This window comes from Poromitra crassiceps (assembly GCF_964638095.1).
Source record: "Poromitra crassiceps genome assembly, chromosome: 9".
In the NCBI taxonomy this organism is placed as follows: Eukaryota; Metazoa; Chordata; class Actinopteri; order Beryciformes; family Melamphaidae; genus Poromitra; species Poromitra crassiceps.
In genome coordinates, this window is record NC_139630.1 from 45,007,579 (window position 1) to 45,029,746 (window position 22,168).

At 45.6% G+C, this 22,168-nt stretch overlaps 1 protein-coding gene across 2 annotated transcripts; it reads left to right on the top strand.

Moving 5' to 3' along the window:
* The first annotated feature begins 3,892 nt into the window (after window positions 1-3,892).
* On the top strand, window positions 3,893-17,969 carry mideasa (mitotic deacetylase associated SANT domain protein a). 2 transcript variants are annotated; one of them, XM_083643273.1, is made up of 13 exons: window positions 3,893-4,236; window positions 4,710-6,454; window positions 8,071-8,289; window positions 9,561-9,885; window positions 10,510-10,576; window positions 12,501-12,643; window positions 12,830-12,933; window positions 13,287-13,362; window positions 13,627-13,715; window positions 14,079-14,222; window positions 14,802-14,930; window positions 15,187-15,413; window positions 16,880-17,969. In XM_083643273.1, exons 2-13 carry the CDS (start codon window positions 4,967-4,969, stop codon window positions 17,136-17,138), a joined length of 3,270 nt encoding a protein of 1,089 aa, XP_083499399.1. In that variant the 5' UTR covers window positions 3,893-4,236; window positions 4,710-4,966; the 3' UTR covers window positions 17,139-17,969. The 2 variants fall into 2 exon arrangements, with proteins under 2 accessions (XP_083499399.1, XP_083499400.1); XM_083643274.1 differs by having other exon boundaries at window positions 8,074-8,289.
* The last annotated feature ends 4,199 nt before the right edge of the window (window positions 17,970-22,168 follow it).

Below are 22,168 nucleotides of genomic sequence, written 5' to 3' on the forward strand. Positions count from 1 at the left end.
TTTCACCGGCCACCGTCAGCATGAGTGTGTTGTGACCGCATGCATGTGTTGTGGTGTTCATGTGACAATAAAAGACGGGGCTTGTCCCGTTACGAGAGTACGAGTGTTTTATAAACAGTATTAACAGATATAAACAGTCTTGACAGCTGGGTGGGGTACCCTAAGTTTGCTGTTTACAGAATATGTACAGGGTTAGGGTGCATCAGCAGTGAATGAGCTTTGTTAGTGACATGGTCTTGCAGATAAGTGACAGTCAGAGTAATAAAATATGTACAATGATAAGGTGAATGATAGCAGCAGTAATGAGATAACAGAGTAACACAATATGTACAGTGAAAATGTGCCTAATAGTAGCAGCAGAGGAATTAGCTTTTGTATTGGACATGGAATTACAGGTATTGACAGATAAGTATAGTGTTGTGCATTTAGGGGGATTTGAGGGACAGTGAGGTGTCTGTGTGTGTGTGTGTGTGTGTGTGTGTGTGTGTGTGTGTGTGTGTGTGTGTGTGTGTGTGTGTGTGTGTGTGTGAGAGAGAGAGAGAGAGAGAGAGAGAGAGAGAGAGAGAGAGACTCAAGTCAGCGGGGGGCTTTTTGTTGGTGGGCTCCCCTGTGGATGTGTGGCAGACATCCACACAGACAGACAGGGTCAATGGGGGGCAGGGGGCTTGTTGGAGAGCTTCACAGCCAAGGGGTAGAAACTGTTAAGATTACGGTTTTCACAAGGGGTTGGAAATGGGATTCGTTTTCGAAGGCATATCCCTCTACCAGTCTACAGTCTATATGCATGCATGCACTTTAGGGTAAAATGATCTGTATAGCAAGTAGAGTAGGCCTAAGCTGTTGCCCTCCCACACGGTAGACCTGGGTTCAATTCCACGTACATGAAAATGTGTGTGCATGAATTAGTGTTTTTCAGTGGTTCAAACTTGATATGTTTTCACAGTGTGTTTCTGTATGGTTGTGTTGTGACTATTTGCAGCGCGTTTGTCTATTAGGTTGTGTTGTGTGTATTTGTCTATGCATGTGTTTTCAGCCACCATAGTCTTCATACAGTAGCAGTAAAGAGACTGTAACCCAGAGGTTCCCAAGCCTTTCAGGATGGCCCAATAGATACACGTTAGACCAGATTGATGTGATTTTGTGTGATAGACATCTGTTGAGTGCCTACAGTTTTTTCATTCTCAAATACACTACTGCCGCATGCGCTAGGACGTGTCATCAGTGATGTTATCTGGGGTCGTAAGGTGTTTCGGGTCTGTCAACATCATACACCCTCGCCCAGTAGACCCAGCCGAGGCCAATTAAGACCCCGACTCACGTCCCAGAAGCCGCTACGGATCAGCCTTACTACTCTGTCTGCAACGTTGCCCGCGGGAGGGGTAAAAGAGAACCCAATCCGCTGCAATAGAGCTAGTGCTACGCCGCAGTATTGGCCCTTCGGTGCATGGAGGATCTAGGCTCTGTGGGTTACTCCTGGCCGTACTCCTCCTTCGTCTCACCAGACCCTCCCGTGGCAAAGGCAATCCAGAGGCTGAGAGGATACCTCAAGGACGCCTCAAGAGGGCCTGTGCGCTGCACGTCATTTACCTGCGTCGAGCACCTCGCTCTAGCCTGGAGGACCCCAGGCCGCGCCGATCTTGCGCAGATTTTCAGGAGGCTAATCCGTAGCGTTTGTGGATTTCTCCCTCACGAGAGAGCCAAGATGGGGTGCTAATCCCATCCCGTACCGGTTGCCGTCTCTCCGGCCGTCAACTGTCTCTCCAGCTCGTCACCAAACTATACTTGGTTGTCACCTAGTCTTTCCTAAGTGTCACTGGCCAGAGGCAAGCCAGGATTCTACATTCTCAAATACACTACTGCCGCATGCGCTAGGACGTGTCATCAGTGATGTTATCTGGGGTCGTAAGGTGTTTCGGGTCTGTCAACATCATACACCCTCGCCCAGTAGACCCAGCCGAGGCCAATTAAGACCCCGACTCACGTCCCAGAAGCCGCTACGGATCAGCCTTACTACTCTGTCTGCAACGTTGCCCGCGGGAGGGGTAAAAGAGAACCCAATCCGCTGCAATAGAGCTAGTGCTACGCCGCAGTATTGGCCCTTCGGTGCATGGAGGATCTAGGCTCTGTGGGTTACTCCTGGCCGTACTCCTCCTTCGTCTCACCAGACCCTCCCGTGGCAAAGGCAATCCAGAGGCTGAGAGGATACCTCAAGGACGCCTCAAGAGGGCCTGTGCGCTGCACGTCATTTACCTGCGTCGAGCACCTCGCTCTAGCCTGGAGGACCCCAGGCCGCGCCGATCTTGCGCAGATTTTCAGGAGGCTAATCCGTAGCGTTTGTGGATTTCTCCCTCACGAGAGAGCCAAGATGGGGTGCTAATCCCATCCCGTACCGGTTGCCGTCTCTCCGGCCGTCAACTGTCTCTCCAGCTCGTCACCAAACTATACTTGGTTGTCACCTAGTCTTTCCTAAGTGTCACTGGCCAGAGGCAAGCCAGGATTCTACATTCTCAAATACACTACTGCCGCATGCGCTAGGACGTGTCATCAGTGATGTTATCTGGGGTCGTAAGGTGTTTCGGGTCTGTCAACATCATACACCCTCGCCCAGTAGACCCAGCCGAGGCCAATTAAGACCCCGACTCACGTCCCAGAAGCCGCTACGGATCAGCCTTACTACTCTGTCTGCAACGTTGCCCGCGGGAGGGGTAAAAGAGAACCCAATCCGCTGCAATAGAGCTAGTGCTACGCCGCAGTATTGGCCCTTCGGTGCATGGAGGATCTAGGCTCTGTGGGTTACTCCTGGCCGTACTCCTCCTTCGTCTCACCAGACCCTCCCGTGGCAAAGGCAATCCAGAGGCTGAGAGGATACCTCAAGGACGCCTCAAGAGGGCCTGTGCGCTGCACGTCATTTACCTGCGTCGAGCACCTCGCTCTAGCCTGGAGGACCCCAGGCCGCGCCGATCTTGCGCAGATTTTCAGGAGGCTAATCCGTAGCGTTTGTGGATTTCTCCCTCACGAGAGAGCCAAGATGGGGTGCTAATCCCATCCCGTACCGGTTGCCGTCTCTCCGGCCGTCAACTGTCTCTCCAGCTCGTCACCAAACTACACCAAACAGTCAGAATTACAACAACGTTTACATTGTGGGAGGCATGATAACCACCATGGAAAGAGTGAAACCTATAACAAAATTATTCCACTGTGCGAATTTATGAGAGGAATTAGTGAGATAAGATTAGATTTATCCCTCAAATTGCTGTGTGTGTGTGTGTGTGTGTGTGTGTGTGTGTGTGTGTGTGTGTGTGTGTGTGTCAGTGTTAATTTTCGCAGCTATTTTAGTCTTTGGACGAAAACGCAAAACGTTTTAGTCCAGTTTTAGTCGACGTAATGTCATTACATTTTAGTAAACTTTTAATCATTAGCCTACTTCTAGTCAAAATGTTTTCTGTCTTTAAACTAGTTCATTTTAGGCCAATACAGGCATTGGACATTGGAATCAAGGTTGGCAGGTTGTATTATCAAGTGTTGAAATTCGTAAAGCAACTTTTAACACTTTTACTTGTGTAATATCCTGATTCTTACCAGTTTGATAGCTCTAGCCTAGAGTCTCCCATCAGTGTTAATTTTGGCAGCATGTGGTTCAGGTTCAGTGTGGTCAGCTGATTTCTACGGTGCAACGGTGATGACAAAACAAACGCACACGGATACGAAGATGGGCGTGGCCAGACAATCGGATTGGATAACAGGATGTGAGTTGAGCTGTTTTGGGGTGAGGCGGTGCGTTCGGTGGCGCACAACTTTCTGCGTGTTTGCGCAGTTTTGCAGCGTTTTAAACACTCCGGATAAACTCCACAGCAGCGTCAGCACAGCAGAGAGCGCTTTGCACAACATGTGAATCTGCGAACTAGCTTGCTGCACGCCGTGGTTTCCACACTTTGACTGTCTGCGTGTGGTTTACTGGCTGATACGGGGAGAAAGTTGTGGACATGTTTTCCTGGACGGGGTCGCTTTTACGGATACAGTGTGTGTGCAACATTGTAATTACCGTGTTATGACTCCGTCTGTCAGGGCTTTGGTATTTTTTTCGGGGGACTGTAAACGTGCGCCATATTGTCTGCTGTGAAGCTCGAGCGAAAGTTGTACAAGTATGACATTTGTTGCGCACAATCCCTTCACGGGGCTGCATACAGTCGACTTTGATCGAAACCAAAGTGGAGAGCTCCGTGCAGCGTTGATAAGGTACATGCAACTACTGATCACTAAAGTGCTGTTTTCGTCTAACAAAACCACGACTCGAGAAGCTTCCGAAATGTTGCTAATTTTAAACACAACATCACTGGCTATCGCAGGGGTGGCTGCATGAGCCCCTTCGTTTCCTGTATTTCTTGTTATGCCTAATCATAATGGCAGCTTTGCACTGTAAGCGCCTCGTTGTTGTTGTAAATTTGTTGTTATTGTTATTGGCTACTTGAAAACTGTAGCGTCTATTCTGCACATACTTGGACCGAAATATTTTCGCTGAAATAGGTCTAACTTGCACATAGGGCATAACTGTGTTTGCAGCCATGCTGTCTTAACTGATTTTCACTTTCGTGACTGGGCTATTTGCTTGTGTAGGCCTCAGTTTCCTCTTTGCTGCAGACGACTGGAAGACTACCGTAACTTGTATTCAGACAAAAATAAAGTTTCTAACTCAACTTTTCTCTTATAAGGTCCTGCGCCCTACAGAGGATCAGAAGGATGGACAGCAAGATTTGATTTTGGAAGGAGGGTTTGCTTGCTCCCCACCCTCTGCCCTTTCCTTTGGGATTTATGTTTCCTCCCAAATACCTCTGTTCATACAATTAAACAAAGAAATTCTCAAACAGAGGCAGTGAAGGCACACTGTACAGACAGTAACCCAGTTTTGCACTCGGGACATTAGTGATTGAGAGCTCTGACTCCAACTTTTCCTTTTTTACTTCATAATATGAGTCTTCCTCCTCAAGTGAATACTGACAAGAGTGGTAAGCATAGGGCTGCAGCCATGAAGGAGCCTGTGCAGCATTCTGGTGAGGTTTATTATGGCATGGGACCTCCGGCGTTAGAGGCGAGCCACAGTGATTCCGGCAGCAGCTCTGGTGTTTATAACCCAGAGAAAGGGGCCCAAAGTCGAGTGCTCTATCAACCAGCTGCCCCAGTGAAGTGGATGCACCCGGACCCCGTACAGGCCCCAGACTGGTCACAGGAAGCACCCGGACCGGCCTGGGGGCAGAACTTTGGCCCCTATATGGGTGGGGTGAACGCTAGGGGTCAGATGGCGTTCCACAAAGGAGGCCATGATGGTGGAGCTCTGCAGATGGGGGGAGAAAATCAACTGCCAGGATCTGTGGAGCTTTACAGAGAGGCCACCCAGGCTCAGGCCCAGGCGAGGGGGCTGGAGTGGGAGCCGGCTGCCATGCATCCGGCTCAGCTGCAGGCCTATCAGCAGGGTCATAAAGGTGTGGACCTCCAGGGTCAGCCCCATGTGCCTTCTCACAGTATGCCAGGGCCTGTGCTGCAACCCTTCCAGTCAACATTTAGGCCTGCCAAACAACAGTTTGGGTATTACCCTGCTGCTGTGTTCCAGCAGGGCAACAAGGGGATGCCTAGCCTGGCCTACAATGAGCAGCCAAAAACGCAACACCAACTGCTACACCCGATGCAGCAGCACCAAATGCATCATCATCAACAACAGCAGCAGCAGCAACAACAACAACAACAACAACAGTTACATCAACAGCATCACCATCAACTACAGCAGCAGCATTTGCAGCAACACCAGCAGCACCAAATACAACAACGTCAACAAGTACAACTACAGCAAATGCAGCAGCAGTATCACCAACAGCAACTACAGGAGCAGAGGCAACAACTTCATCAAAGGCAGCAGCAACAACAGAGAGCGCAACCACAAAATGTACCACAGCAAGAAACAACACAACTACAGGGTCAACCAAAACAGCAACAAACCCAAAGCGTCCCGCCTTTTCAGCCCCCTGAACCACGTCCATCTGACACCAGCCCTAAAGACGAAAATGTCCAATCAACGGGACAGCAACAAGAAGCGGAGGTCCAACCCAGTGATTCATCAGCCACAGATACTGACCCGTCCCCCGAGAAGCTCTCCCCAAATACCGCAGAGCCCTCGGATGCGCAGGCGGTCGCCCCTCGGCGCTCACGCCGCCTTTCCAGAGATGGACTTTCCCCACTGGCCCCCCCGTCCACAAACCTCTGGTCTCAGGCCTCCAAGGAGCCCCTACCCTCCCAAAACGGAGTAGTGGGAGTCGAGGCCACGAGAGCGGGGGAAGCCCAAGTGACAACCGGGGGGGTCATCCAGAGCACCCGCAGGAGGAGGAGGGCGTCCAAGGAGATCAACCTGGAGACTCTAGCCCAGAAGGCATCAGAAATGGAGTGCCTGCCTGCTAAAGCTTTCAAGGTTATAGCTCATTTTGTATTTATGTATGACCAAGTTGCATTGAAATAACAACTTAAATACTTTAATTAATTACCTTGAATGCAGTTTATCTGAAAAATTTGAATCTGAATGACGAGGCTAGCTTATGTGTGATTACAGAGCCCAGATTTTGTCATCTGTTACAATTGGCAACCAACCGTACAAAGAGGAAGAACTCTGTTTCTACTTCCCTATGGTTTACAAAACCTTTTTCTTAGGTCTATTTACTTGATTTTTACAGCTGTGGTGGAGTCTCAGCTGCAGGCTGTAGCTATCTGATTGTTTCAAATATGCACAGTGGCACTCTGGCATGCACCGGATACTTGTACAACCTGAAAAGCAGCTATTATTGAACGCTACTTTCTCTCATTTTACTGCTCCGAGACCCCATCCTTCACCTTGTTGCTCAAGATTTACAATGTTTACACTCACTGTGGCGCACCCAATGGAAACGGCTTCATTTATTAACACCCTAGCAACTTTGATTAAACAGACGTTGAACACGAATCTAGCTCAATTCAGGCAAAGGGTTCTCAGTTGCCTTTTTTTAACATGTCAGTATATAGACAGACATACAGTGCTTTACCCTCAAGGAGTCATGTGTCTGTGTGCGAAGCGTCCATGCTGCATGCACCCTGCCGGAGCAGCTGCATGTCTGCACACCTCCACATTCCTCAGGCTCTTCCCAGTCATTCAGCAGAGCCAGGGAGGGGCTGCACTGTCAGTCAGACCTGCACAGCTACACGCCTCCACTCCCCAGATAGCGTGTTCTTCTTCTTCTTCAGGTGCCTTGCGCGTTGCACGCATGGCTTCCCACATCGAACGTTCCCTCGTGGCGTCAGTGATGTCTTGTATATTTAGGGCTGTTAGTTCTTTCACGTCGTCCATATTCTTTCATCTTTGTCTTCCTCTTCCGCGTTTCCCAGGCATACAGCCTTGTAATGTAAGGCATACTAGTATCTCTCGCTTCCTGATGACATGGCCCAGGAATTTAAGTTTCCTCTCATTTAGTGTTTTCATTAATGATCTTTCTGTGTGAGCACATTGGAGTACTGTATCATTGGTTACCCTATCTCTGTAGCGTCAAACAGCTTTAATATAGTTACTCACAACCCAAAGTTAGGAAATACAATTCAAATCGTGTGGTGGTTGTAGCCCCAAAATTATGAATCCACAATTTTTTTTTTATACCTTTTCCACTACGAATTGTAGTATCCAGGATCACTGAAACTATTATTAGGTTGATCAAACACCAGGGAGGCTTATGCATTTTTCTGAAAGAAACGCATACATACATATGTGATGAAAAAATTATATTCTTTCATTCTTGAAAAGCAGAAACTTTACTACTTGTATGCTGGGGGTCAGTCCACTTTATACTCATAATTCAAAACCCTTCAAAAGTTAACAAAATCCAGTGCTCCAAAAGTGGTTGAAAAGGAATGGATCCTGGCCTCCATGGTTGGACACGTACACTCACGGCATTCTTCCTCTTTCTATATTTCAAGCCGCTTTCCATATTACTTACTACTTCCCCAATTTCTCTTTCTCTCCCCCATGTGTCCTCATCTCCTCTTCTCTCTCCCCTTGTGTCCCAGCAGGAAGACGGTCCTCCAGGCAGACAGGCTGCCATGGTGCCCCTGGTCATCCCCGTGTCGGTGCCGGTGAGCGGGAGTCAGACGGACCCCAAGGGTGACTGGCATCAGGGGCGCCTCGGCCCGGGCGAGCAGCCTGCAGCCCAGGCCGACCGCATGCCCTCTGTCATTGTAGCTCGTCGGCGGTCGCTCCGAAGCATCATGTCTGAGACCTTTGGCCAGGTTGGTTCTGTACGACGGACACTGAACACAGATTTGTACTGCTTTGATTTATTATTTATCGTTGATTTGTCATTGATTAAGTAGCAGCGTCTTCAGTGAGAGTTTTATTGAAATTGTAGATTTAGGGTGGCCAGTAATCACATTATTTGCTAATCGACCCCTCTAGCCTCTTTCTGAAACCCTTGTAGTTCTGACAGTTTGTTTGGGGATGTTCTCTGAGGATGCATTCACACCAGACATGTTTAAAGTGGTTAACTCGAATTCAGGCAGCACCAAATGACTGAACTGAAACCACTTGAAAGTGTCGATTTTACTCCTTTTCCAAGTGAACTTTTGTACGGTTTCTTAGGAGTGAGAATGTAATCCGACCCAGCTACAGGAAATGACCCAAAAATTAAGCTATTGTGGGTACACAGAGACCAATCTCTGTAACTGCTATGAAAACCAGAGAAGGTAAAATTATGTCCATCGTGATTAGTTTAAGTTGTTATATGATGGAATCAGATTTGTTTTGATTCCTTTTGCCACCAACTTCTCCTCCTAGACTGTCCAATAAACCAGCTGCTTGTGAGTTAGTGTGACTTTTGTTTACAAGCCCTGCTTCACGTGTAACTGGACAGTGTGAGCCAGGGTCGCCACAGGTCAAAAATCAAGGCCTTGAACATGCTTGGATTTAGCCTACCGCAATCTCGAAGTTTGAGCCTCATGCAGTCCGTCATCTCAAAATTCACCTATGATGCCATGCTTATACATCAGTAGTGCTGGGCCAAGCTTGATACACTTTCTTCCTATCGACAGTATTACTCTCCATGTAGGCTCTCCACAAACATACAGTGATTTTCTGATCACTGCGCTGGCTGTTGTGCTCTCTCGTAGGCGTTCTTGGCTCAAATATCCAGCTGGTCGCCTAGGTAACCCACATTGTTTACCCACTGGTTGAAAAGTCCTTAAAATGTATCATTATAAAACACTGGCGAGCCTAAATGAACCAAATAGAACAAATTAAACATTTTTATTTATTATTTTTATTTAACCTTTATTTACAAGGGGAGTCTCACTGAGAGCAATGCACCTTTTTTCAGGACTGCCCTGTTCATTCACACACACACACACACACACACACACTCTGACACACACATTCATACCTGGATGCTGACCAGTACAACCACATTCTGATCTGCTGGCCACTGATCAGCTCTGGTTCAGACAAAGAAAACACATTGCAGGTGTCACGGTGCACTAAAATGTAGCTGAATATCTCTTCCAACTAGGACGGGGAGGACATGGACGGGAAATCCAAATCTAAGCGGCGACCTCGCCCTGAGCCCCTCATCATCCCGCTGCCCAAACCTGCCACGTTCATCGCTCCATCCGTCTACCCCAGCATCACTTCCTACCAGAGTCACCTGCGCTCTCCGATCCGCCTGCCCGACCTCCTCACCCTGCCCCCCTACACGCCTCCGCCCATCCTGTCTCCTGTGCGGGAGGGCTCGGGACTCTACTTCTCCACCTTCCTGTCCAGCATCGCTGCAGGCAACCAGAGCCTGCCGCCGCCGCCAACACCGAAGTCGGCCACACGCAGCCTCCTGCGCACCAGTAAGTCTTAGTCACAGCCTGCACTGGCCCATGGTGACGATTACGGGTGGGACAATATAAGATATTATCGTCTATCGCGTCAATAAACACTCAAGATAATTGTATCGTGGTGAATTTCCATTAATCGTATAATCGTGAATATTGTTCTATCATATGAGAATGAATATCATCCCGAGTGACTTGGAAAAAGCTGTCTTAACTAGCTCATTAACAAGTCATAGCTGACTCGGCTTGCCCGCTGTATCCTCCAGCTAAAAAAGTTAAGTCAGATGTGTGGAAACATTATGGGTGAAAAAATAAGGAACGACAGAAAGACGAGGTTCCCACCTGCAGAACCTGTGGGAGGAAGGTGTCTGCCCTGGGGGGCCACCTCCAATATTTGTTTCTTAACTAAATGTAAGGTAAAGGGATTCCAGTATGTTTTTGTGCATAGTCCATATAAAGAGTTTTAGGCATATTTTGATGCGATAATATCGGTAATCGCGATTATTTTGGACCGGATAATCGTGACATAGAATTTTCATATCGTCCCACCCCTAGTGACGATCGGGGATTACCGTAGTCTCCTCACCAAGGTTGTCTCAGATCATGTATAAAGGAGTTGCATCCTTTTGTCTTTTTCAGCGAGTATAGACATCACACCTCCGGTCCTGTCCCTGATTACTGATGCTACACCTGCCAGCTTTGAACCGTAAGTATCGCTCACCTAAACGGTCTAATGCATTAAAAAACAACTTCCTGGATACTAGATTACCGCCACAAAAGGACAATATGCATTCATGGGGACAAACTAAAATTTGATAGTTGCAATATCTGATGTCAAGCCAACAGTTTCACAAATAACACAACATGATAGCAATTTGCTAGGTATTGTAGGGAGGTATTCTATTGCTGCAATACAATCCCTCCGTTTATTGAAGCTCTACCTGCATCAACGTGACACTCTGACAGTGCCCTGTATCTCCTGTACTGTACCTCCTGTACCGTCTCTCCATACTCTGTATCTCCTGTACTCTACCTGCTGTACCATCTCTCCATACTCTGTATCTCGTGTACTCTACCTGCTGTACCGTCTCTCCATACTCTGTATCTCCTGTACTCTACCTCCTGTACCATCTCTCCATACTCTGTATCTCCTGTACTCTACCTGCTGTACCGTCTCTCCATACTCTGTATCTCCTGTACTCTACCTCCTGTACCGTCTCTTTATACTCTGTATCTCCTGTACTCTACCTGCTGTACCATCTCTCCATACTCTGTATCTCCTGTACTCTACCTGCTGTACCATCTCTCCATACTCTGTATCTCCTGTACTCTACCTGCTGTACCATCTCTCCATACTCTGTATCTCCTGTACTCTACCTCCTGTACCGTCTCTCCATACTCTGTATCTCCTGTACTCTACCTGCTGTACCGTCTCTTTATACTCTGTATCTCCTGTACTCTACCTGCTGTACCGTCTCTTTATACTCTGTATCTCCTGTACTCTACCTGCTGTACCGTCTCTTTATACTCTGTATCTCCTGTACTCTACCTGCTGTACCGTCTCTTTATACTCTGTATCTCCTGTACTCTACCTGCTGTACCGTCTCTTTATACTCTGTATCTCCTGTACTCTACCTCCTGTACCGTCTCTTTATACTCTGTATCTCCTGTACTCTACCTGCTGTACCATCTCTTTATACTCTGTATCTCCTGTACTCTACCTGCTGTACCGTCTCTCCATACTCTGTATCTCCTGTACTCTACCTGCTGTACCATCTCTTTATACTCTGTATCTCCTGTACTCTACCTGCTGTACCGTCTCTTTATACTCTGTATCTCCTGTACTCTACCTGCTGTACCGTCTCTCCATACTCTGTATCTCCTGTACTCTACCTCCTGTACCGTCTCTCCATACTCTGTATCTCCTGTACTCTACCTCCTGTACCGTCTCTTTATACTCTGTATCTCCTGTACTCTACCTCCTGTACCGTCTCTTTATACTCTGTATCTCCTGTACTCTACCTGCTGTACCGTCTCTTTATACTCTGTATCTCCTGTACTCTACCTCCTGTACCGTCTCTCCATACTCTGTATCTCCTGTACTCTACCTCCTGTACCGTCTCTTTATACTCTGTATCTCCTGTACTTTACCTCCTGTACCGTCTCTTTATACTCTGTATCTCCTGTACTCTACCTGCTGTACCGTCTCTCCATACTCTGTATCTCCTGTACTCTACCTCCTGTACCGTCTCTTTATACTCTGTATCTCCTGTACTCTACCTGCTGTACCATCTCTCCATACTCTGTATCTCCTGTACTCTACCTCCTGTACCGTCTCTCCATACTCTGTATCTCCTGTACTCTACCTGCTGTACCGTCTCTCCATACTCTGTATCTCCTGTACTCTACCTCCTGTACCGTCTCTCCATACTCTGTATCTCCTGTACTCTACCTCCTGTACCGTCTCTCCATACTCTGTATCTCCTGTACTCTACCTGCTGTACCGTCTCTCCATACTCTGTCTCTCCTGTACTCTACCTCCTGTACCGTCTCTCCATACTCTGTATCTCCTGTACTCTACCTCCTGTACCGTCTCTTCATACTCTGTGTCCTGGTTTTGTCCCGGCCAGGCGGATCAATATTGGGCTGCAGTACCAGGCAGAAGTTCCAGAGCTGCAGGAGCGTCTTGCCTCCCAGTTTGACCAGCACAAGGCCGACTTGGTGTGGCTCCCTGTGAACGAGTCCCAGCTCAAACTGTCTGACCAGGAGACCAGTTAGTACCTCACATTTAGTTTAATCCATGAACTGTTGTCATTCTTATTTTTAATCCAGATTTGAGAGCCTGCCTGAGCTTTTTGTCATTCTCGCCATTTGATCTCCCTACCTCTTGTTTCCGGCCTATCCCTTTCTGCACCTTTGCAACTTGTTCTTGGGAACCCTCTGCACTTTCTCTACCTAGTGGAGGATATGATGAACTTGGCTTGTTCCAGTGTATTCAGAGGCGGAGGCACCAATCAGGAGCTGGTCTTGCACTGTTTACATGAATGTGGAGGCAATTTGCTTGTGAGTATAGTGACTCATAGTTGTCCGGTCAACCCGTTTGAATTCTATTCACATTTGACATGTGTTTGACACAAAGCAACTTAAAAATAACATAATTTATGAAGGCAAATGTAATTTGTAATTTTGAAGGTAAATGCAGCAGCAGAACTTGATATTAACATGCATTACCCAAATATTTGTGCAATTTCACTGTAACCCTGTCATTAATATTGTTACAAGTGTTCTTCATATTTGATGACATTGGTATAGAATATTATAACAAATAGCTTTGGTTTAGCTGATCTGTTGCTACTGCTCACTGGTAATCAATTGCAAATGATCTGCTGACTGTGAAAAATTGTGTCGATTTCAAGGAGACGCTGAATCGGTTGATGCTTGCGGATCCAGTCTTCCCCAAAGGCCATCACCTGGCAGCTTATCACTACTCAGGTGAGAAGACCAGTACTGGCATTACAGGAATGAGGAAGGTATTTGGATGTACTGTATCCGAATACATGTGTACATCCGAATAGCCTCTTTGTTCCTGTAATGTTGTAGTACAAATACCCCACTCCTGACCACTTTTCTCTCTTCCTCTCTCTCTCTCTCTCTCTGTGTTTCTCTCTCTCTCTCTCTCTCTCTCGCTCTCTCGCTCAAAACATAAGCACACATTAAATTATCGTGACCAGGGTGTTGTGTTTGATTGACTCACAGGCTCAGACGGCTGGACTGCATCAGAGAAGCGCTACTTCAACAAGGGGATCTCTGCCTACAGGAAGGACTTCTTTATGGTGCAGAAAGTGGTATGACCATCAATTTGACCCTGCAGTATGAATCATTATTATGATCCAACTGCAATACAGTGTGACTAGATCAACAAATCTGATGAAATTGGATTTAGATAAAGGTGCTACGGGTAGCATTTTAATGAAGAAATCATTTCCGTCAATGTGGTGCTACGTGTATCATAATATCATTGTGCCATTAATTTTGAGACATTAGTGTAAACAAACAAGATTGGCAGCCTACACTGCTGTTTACATTGTGCTCCACTGGGTTGAATCTGGCACTGGCAGAAACCCTACTGTATTGCTTTACATCACAAAGAGAGATTTATATACCAATAAAAATCTGCTTGTGTACGTTTGTTGTTGGACAACGTAAAGGTGCGGACCAAGACAGTGGCTCAGTGTGTAGAATTCTACTACACCTTTAAGAAACAGGTGAAGATTGGTCGTAGCGGGATTCTAACCTACGGCCCTTCAGGTTCACCGGTGGATAAGGGCACAGAGGCCGTGGTGGACATTAAGGTAGAGTGGAGTTTCCTCAGGTCAATTTGACCATACTATGATTGCTATGAATATTATGACTGCTAAATGCTTTGTTGACTTTACTACAGGGTTCAGTGTACAAAATAGTAGGATTAATCATCAGTCAATTCAATCAATCAATTTTATATTTATGTAGCACCGTCATAAAAAGTTATCCCAAGGCACTTTACAAATAGAGCACGTAGGAGACCAGGCTCTTTATTTTAGACCCAACAATTGAAATAATTCTCACATGCACTGGCGATTATACTGCCAGGTCATGTGGTAATTGAAACCATTACCCAACAAGAGCAGCACTTGGCGACAGCGGCAAGGAAATCATTAATTGAGCCAGGTTAATCCAGGTGAAAGCTATGATCCCTCGTGGATTTTATCTTTCAAATCCACTTCGGTCATGAAGTGGATTGGACAGGTAAAGGAAGCATTTGTTAGCCTTGAGACAAGACATGGATTGTGCAAAAGGTGGTTTAAATCTGAATTTGAATTTAGAAGATAAGATGGTCCTAATGTTTTGTAGACAAATTCCATATTTCCTTTTGCCGATGTGATGCATTACAGAGTTCACAGCAATCAAGATTGACTCAAGTGGAGGTGGAGGTGGAAGTCAAGAAGGAGGAGGTTTCCCGTGACCTGAACCGAGATGCCAACCTGCCGCGGGTCGATCATTCACTACAGGTTCATGACTATGTAGGTATTCCACTATGACCTCACCTGTAAATATATGTTGCTGCCGTGTTAATACAAGACTGTTCAAAGATGAAGAAAGAAAATAGTAGGCAGTACACATTAGGGGAACATAGTATTTGAAAATACATACTATGGTGTGTTTTAGCCAACTTCTGTACCACATTATGGCACAAGCAAAGCATGCCAGAATGCTTGAATAATCACCTAAATGATCTGAGTCAAGTAACGCGTAGTTGTGTGTGATGATGCGCTGCAGGCGGGAACGGTGCTGGTGCTGAAGGAGCAGGACAGTGTGAGTGAGGAGGCTCCACCCCACTCAACACTCCACTCAGCCCCCCGCTCAACACCCCACTCAACCCCCCGCTCAACACCCCACTCAACCCCCCGCAAGCCGCGGGCCGAACCTGCAGCCAAGAAGAGCAAAGCCCCGCCAAAGCCGCCACAGGATCCTGAGGGAGTGTTTCCCTGCAAGAAGTGCAGCAGGTATCTTGCGTGTGTGTTACTAACCAGTACCCTAGTTAGGGCGAGATAATGTGGTCAAATCTGCAGTGGTATTTCATTTTTCATTTACATATTAGGATTTGATGTTTGCTTAGTTTAATAAAATTACCATTGCATGGCTATGATTAACATTTTATGAGATTAAAAATAAATATTGAAACACTTTTTTTCTTCACCTTGATCACAGACACATCCAAATGGACAACAAGCAGTCATTTTAGCCCGTCAGGCCGCCATCAGCGAGCACTGTTGGGCTGAATCTGTCTTGTTTACTCTCTTTTTCCCCCACAGTTCTCATTTGTTTTTTGCACCATTTCAAATTAAAATAACTTTTTCTTTTCTACTATCTCAGCTTCTTAATGTCTTTAACTGGCTGATGTGCAGTGCCAACACACTCAAACTATCACTAGTGCCATTGTCAACACAAGCAGTCTCAAAAGTCTTATTTATTTATTGATCGATTTATTTATTTATGTATTTATTTATTTATTTATGTATATGGCCTGTGATTTATTGGTGACCTGTTAGCCGTGTTTCCCTGCCTACCGCCTACTGCATGCTGGGATAGGCTCCAGCCTGCCATAACCCTGACTAGAAATAAGCGGCTATTGGCAATTAATGAATGAATCTTTAATGTGGATCGATACAAGTATACCTTAAAAGCCAGTCTACCTCCCAGCGGTAAGCTGCCCTTTTAATGTTTTACTATCTTCAATTAGTGTTGCAGCAGAATTAGTTAATTAAATGTCAATTTTTCTTCTGTCACCAACATGTTTTTATTTTGAAAAGAGTGTACCATAATCAGCAATCACCAGTGGATGATGGACATACTAACATAACAGTACACTTCCCTCCACTGCCATACTCTCAACAAAACAGAAACAAACTAAAAGTATATTACTTGAGTGGAGGCATGCGTATACACACACATACACATGTATGCATGCCGCACACACAAGCATACATACCTACACACATTGTATAAGAAACACAAAACAACAAAAAACAGCGACAGAGTTGTAAGTAATGACAAGATAATATGTCCTTAATTTATGGTGTACCTTCATCCATAAAGACCCAGGACCAGAATTTGACAGTCAATTTAAAGAAAGAAAATATTTAAAAGACCAAGTCAATTATTGATCACCACTCGAAAAGTTTTACAAACGAGACTAGAGTTAATCTCTAAAGTTCCAAAAACAAACGGGGGGGGGGGGGGGGGGGGTATTTGGTCACAGACATCGAGGAGATTAGTTTTTCCAAAATAGACGCATGCATTTCTGAGCAAAATATATAAGTAATTAGTGTTTTTGATCTAATGGAAAATTGGGCATATAATTTAATAATACAATTCCAGAAGCTTTTCAGCGGATTGGTGCATAAACGTTTCTTCTTTAGTTTTTAGAAACTGCTATTAATACCATGTAATTCCCCCCTCCGTCCTCCAGGGTGTTTTATAAAGTGAAGAGCCGCAGTGCCCACATGAAGAGTCACGCCGAGCAGGAGAAGAAGGCTGCAGCACTGCGCCTGAAAGAGGAGGAGGAGCAGCGAGTGGCGGCAGAAGCTCTGGCCAGGAAGGAGGAAGCTGCGGCACAGGCCGGTCAGGACGGGAACGGGAACGGGAACGGAGTGACAGAGCAGGCGGACGGCAGCAGCCACGAAGACTCAACTGAGGGAGAAGATGAGAAGGATGAGGACTGGCACTGAAAGACAAAACAAAACAGGAACATGATAGGTGAGATGATGGACAGATGGAGGGTACATGTGAGGAGAGCTGACAGATCAAATCGGAGAGGGAGAGATGAAAAGAGATGTGCTGCCTGGTGGAGGGCAGAATAAGCACAAGAAAAGCACACACACAAATATTTCTTTTTCTCCACAAAGCTTTTCATGTCTTCCTGATAATCCTTCACACTCCTAACCTGGATGACTCTGGCTCTGTGTGACAGCTGTCCAGCAGGGGGCGCTAACTCTCCCCGTCAGCTTTACTCTTATCAGCCAGGGAATCACACTCCACATTTTTAGACTTATTGTATCTTTTAACGTTAAAAAAGGAAGTATATATTTTTTTGTAAATGCACTTATGCTACTGCTTTGGCCAATGTTGCTTTTTTTTTTAATTTAATTGAATATATCAAAATATACTTTTTCATTGTGTGGACTCAATGTAATGGTTGATGTTTCATAAGAGTTTATAATCTGAGGTCTTTTCTCCAATATTACACCAAGATCAAAGCAGCCTTTCACTTTATACCAGCAGCCCTTTTTAATTAAAGATAGTATAACACCTTGTATTTAAATTCTTTCCTTTTAAGAAAATACTATGCTGAATTTTACAGATTGCCGTCAGATTTTTATTAGGTTGGTTGCACGCTTATTTTACAAATAAGGGACTTTTAAAATGAATGTGTACAAAAAAGTATATATGAAATGCCATATATTTATGATACTGCATTTTGCAATGATTTTGGTAATATAAAAAATAATCATGTCAACTGCATTTTGAATTATGCATTGAAAAGTTTATTAAAATTGCAACTGTTCAAACAAATGTATCTGATTTTACTAAATCACAACATGAAGGACACTGTCTGATGGCAAGGTGGTGTTGGTCCAGTAGGTGGAGGCAGTCGCTCAGTATGTTATTTACCTTCCACCTAGTGCTGTGCATCGATAGGATACATTTAGTTGCCTGAATTCATTAGAATGAACTCGGCTGTGTCGGTATACTTATACTATGTATACATCATATAAATAATACAACAAACTTTGCAGGCTGTATATCTCAGATGCAAAGTTGCATTTATCCATGTATGTATGCGTGTGTGTGTGTGTATATATATATATCCCCCCACCCCGTGTTTTGGGCCCTTTTGTACATAATTTCGAGGTTCAGTTAGAATAGTGACATAATTTTATATGTTTCATATCTAAGCATAATAAATCTATCTATCTATAGTCCCCCTTTATTTGATGGCCGCAGGCAGTTGCCTACCTTTGCCTAATAGTAGGCCCAGGTTGTCACAAAATTCCACAGCACACCATTTGGGAACCTCTGCTCTAGAGGCCTATCATTCTTCGATGAAATACCAGGAAAGCCAACTCATCTTGAGATGCGGGGCGGGGGGGGGGATGTGGTGCTGATGAGGGGTGACATTACTCAGCCAGTTAGGAGCGAGCTCAGTAATGGCTCTTGCAGTCTGTCACCCTCAGGAGATGAGAGGCAAGGCAGATGCCCCTAGATGCAGATGGTAGAGAACAAAGTGGCCCTGGTTCCATCTCCCACTCATCACTGACACATTGGCCCTCGACAGCTCTCTCTCCTACTTTCCCCGCTGCTGCAGAAATGAGCTGGACAGGAGGGAGGGGAAGAAGGTGGGACCAGGACAACAGCTAGAAGAAAGCCACTTATTTGCCTCTGCATTGAATGGTCTCTGGATTTTACTATCCTTAAAGAGCTTAAGAATAGTTCACCCCCGAAATGTAAAATTCAGTCATTGTCAAATGTCTACTGTAGGGTCAATTATCAGAGTGATGGGTTGCTCTTTATCTACAATTATTTTCTAGTGCAGCTTTAATCAGGTTTTCCCTTCATCTACATCTCCTTACACTTTTTTATGTGGCCGTAATGTGAAATCAGTGTAGGATCATTTGACCTGGACTCATTTGTCAGTCTATTTTTTTTTATTTATTTTTTTGGAAAAAGCAGAAGGTCCTGTGGTCCAGTGTACACACACTGTATGCATGCATGCAGTTAGATATTTATGCAACTATAGAATGACCTTCACCCAATAGCATATCAGAGTCAGGTTAATGTAACCCCAAGTGAAGTCATTGTAGTCTTTTAAGGGCTGGGTGTTTGTTATTGGCCGTATGAAACCTTTTCCAAATGGTATAATTTCAATATATGTTTGTCCATCTAAGGAGGCTGCTCAGTCGCCTCGACATTGGGGCGCTAAAGCAGTGATGTGCAATAGACAGTGCAGTGCAGTCTAGTCACTGTCCTGCAAGGTAGCTGGTTCACTGGTGCCGGTCCCCTGGGTGACGTGAGGAGGCAGCGGGGTTTAAAGTGAGGATCAGATGTCATCCCTGAGTACTGCGCTGGCTAATAAGGCCCCATTAGGAACACACTTACATGGATACTGCAAAATGGGTTGGAGATGGAGGTAAAGATGAAGACATTACGCTGGTGCGGTGAGATCGAGACAAGGGCAAAACGGTGGATCAATGTCACTAAATGTCTGATAGACAAACGAGAAGATCGATGGTTCTCCTGCAGAAGGGCTGAGGTCAAAACTGATGCAAAGAGGAAATGTGCATTAAATATTATTTATGTTCGGGCAGCTATAAAACCTTGATCATCCACATTCTGTATGTGACCTGTGAGGGTCAATGTCATCCTTGCTGTAGGTACAGTGAGAGAAACATAAACCACACTATACATGCTATAAACATGCTATACATTGCATTTTGTGCTGTTGCAACCTGGCATATATATATATATAACTGCAGTCAACATATTGCAACTGGACTTCCCTCCAAGCATGCCTGTTGTGAACTGGAAAGCCTCCAGCCAGCCAGCAGGTTAACCTCATTTGAATCAGAGGAACTGATGTTATCCAAACTCCTCTGGGGGCACTATAATATAATGGCACATCACCTCTGAGGGCATGCTTACATTCAGCTGTCCTTGAACCCAAATCATTTGATGTAATCACTACAGCATCAGCCGCCATATAATTGAAAAACCACTCAGTTCAATTTCACAACATGCGTTCAATGGCCTTGAGGGATCTAATCTGCCAGCCTGACCCCTTGACCTGTGAAGCCCCTCACTCTGATTGGCTGTCTGTGTGTCATCTTCGTCCACAGCGGAGCCTCTCACCAACACAAAAGAGCCATGCTGTAGATCTGGCCACTCCTGACACACTCGCTCACCTAAATGGAATTAAAGCTATCTGTCAGTATTTGAGCCGACGTCAGCAGCATAACTCTCTCATGGTTATGCAAATGGCCTCTGACTACAGTCCATTCGTCTCCCGCGCAGTTTCAGAAATACGATGAGGTGCCGCTGAGGGACACCGCCGTGTCTCTCTGCCGGGTGTCACGGCAAGATGGACGACAGCCGATCTGTTTCTCTGCTTACTTTAATGAAACGCACCCCGCTCCACACACCGTGACGTATCGCTTGTGGTTCTGAGTGAAGGGTCTCATTTCTCCAACGTCAGCTGCAATGAGAGGATATTTCACCTCACCCATTAACACCAACCCCCCATCCCCCCTTCCCGAGGGATGCTGTGGAGATCCAGTGGTTTAAATCTGACATTTGTTTGTGGAGGTGCCTCACTGTAATGCAGTGTTCCTGGCAAGAGAGGGCTACTTGACACTTTAATCAAAAGGCAACCGCGAGGTGTGGAGGACGAGAGAACCAGCTTCAATATTGAACAATAAAGTTGAACCTAACCTAACAAGGCACATTCAAACAGATGGATTCAAAAGGCCGCAGTAGCAACAAAAGCCACTCTTCCTTATTCACCTTATGTAGCCCCGCCCACTTGACCCAGTTGTGTTATGACTTCCTGGTCAAAACACATTCTGTTTTACCTGGTCACTAGAGTACTGTACTGTCACAGGAAGTGTAAACACAATAGGAAGTAACTGGCTGACCCCTGTGCTGGAACATAAGGTGAATAGAACTAAAGTGTCTCCCTCTGTTATGACATGTGCAGATGCAGCAGCTCCAGAGGCAACCAGGTCCATATTCGAAATGATGACACCACTGAGATGATTAAAAAGAGTTGGTGGCTGTGACTGCTGCCAAATGCACTCACTGTAAGTGCGCTCAAAGCAGTCCTCATTTCCTGACTCATGCCAATCTTCCCATGAGAGAGCAATGGCTTCTGGCCCTAGCCTGGGTAAACCCATCCCCCACGTGACCTGCTCTCAGACCTGTTCTCAGTCACTATGACTGGGAACTGAGAGAGCAGGTCACGTGGGGGCTGGGTTTACCTAGGCTATTCTGGCCCATCCTTCCTGAGTCACTGCTTTAGCAAAGACGGTCTAGAGACAACGTCATTATAATTCTGCCAACTAAATATGTGGGGGGAATAGGTAAATCTAAACTGAATTTTACTTTCAGGAAAGCATCAATTTATACTTTTTCCCCCTTTATAGATCTACAAAAGAACTTACACCAGTTTGATATTACTATTTATTCTATACTAATGTCACAGTGTAGAGATTTGTGTCAACCTAAAAAGATGGGGAATCTCTATATTCTGCAAATAAAAAGGCTGGTAAACACCTTAGGTGGGGTTGGGCTACCCTACATGCCTGTCTAGCACTGGTTGTAAAGCAGTTGTGTCATGGTATTATTAGACATAAAACCCTCGTCAAACAACTCCAGGAGGTGTTTACATGAGCTGTGATTATGATGACGATTTAATCAAATCATGATACCGTCCTTTAAAAGACATTTGTTGGGAGGGAAGTATGGGGATCCGCCCTATAGAAACACGCACCGCTGATCTCGCAGTGGATACATAAACAACATCAGCGTATTTCATCTAATCTGCAAGAGGATGTTTTCCCCAAAGCCCTGAGCCAGCAGTTTTAGCTTGGCCAATGTCCCGGCACGCCTCGCTGTGATACATCTGTGATACATCACTCGACCTGATGGATTCTCAATCACTCATCCATCATCATAAAGCCATCAACATGCAGCCTTCCCCTCTCAG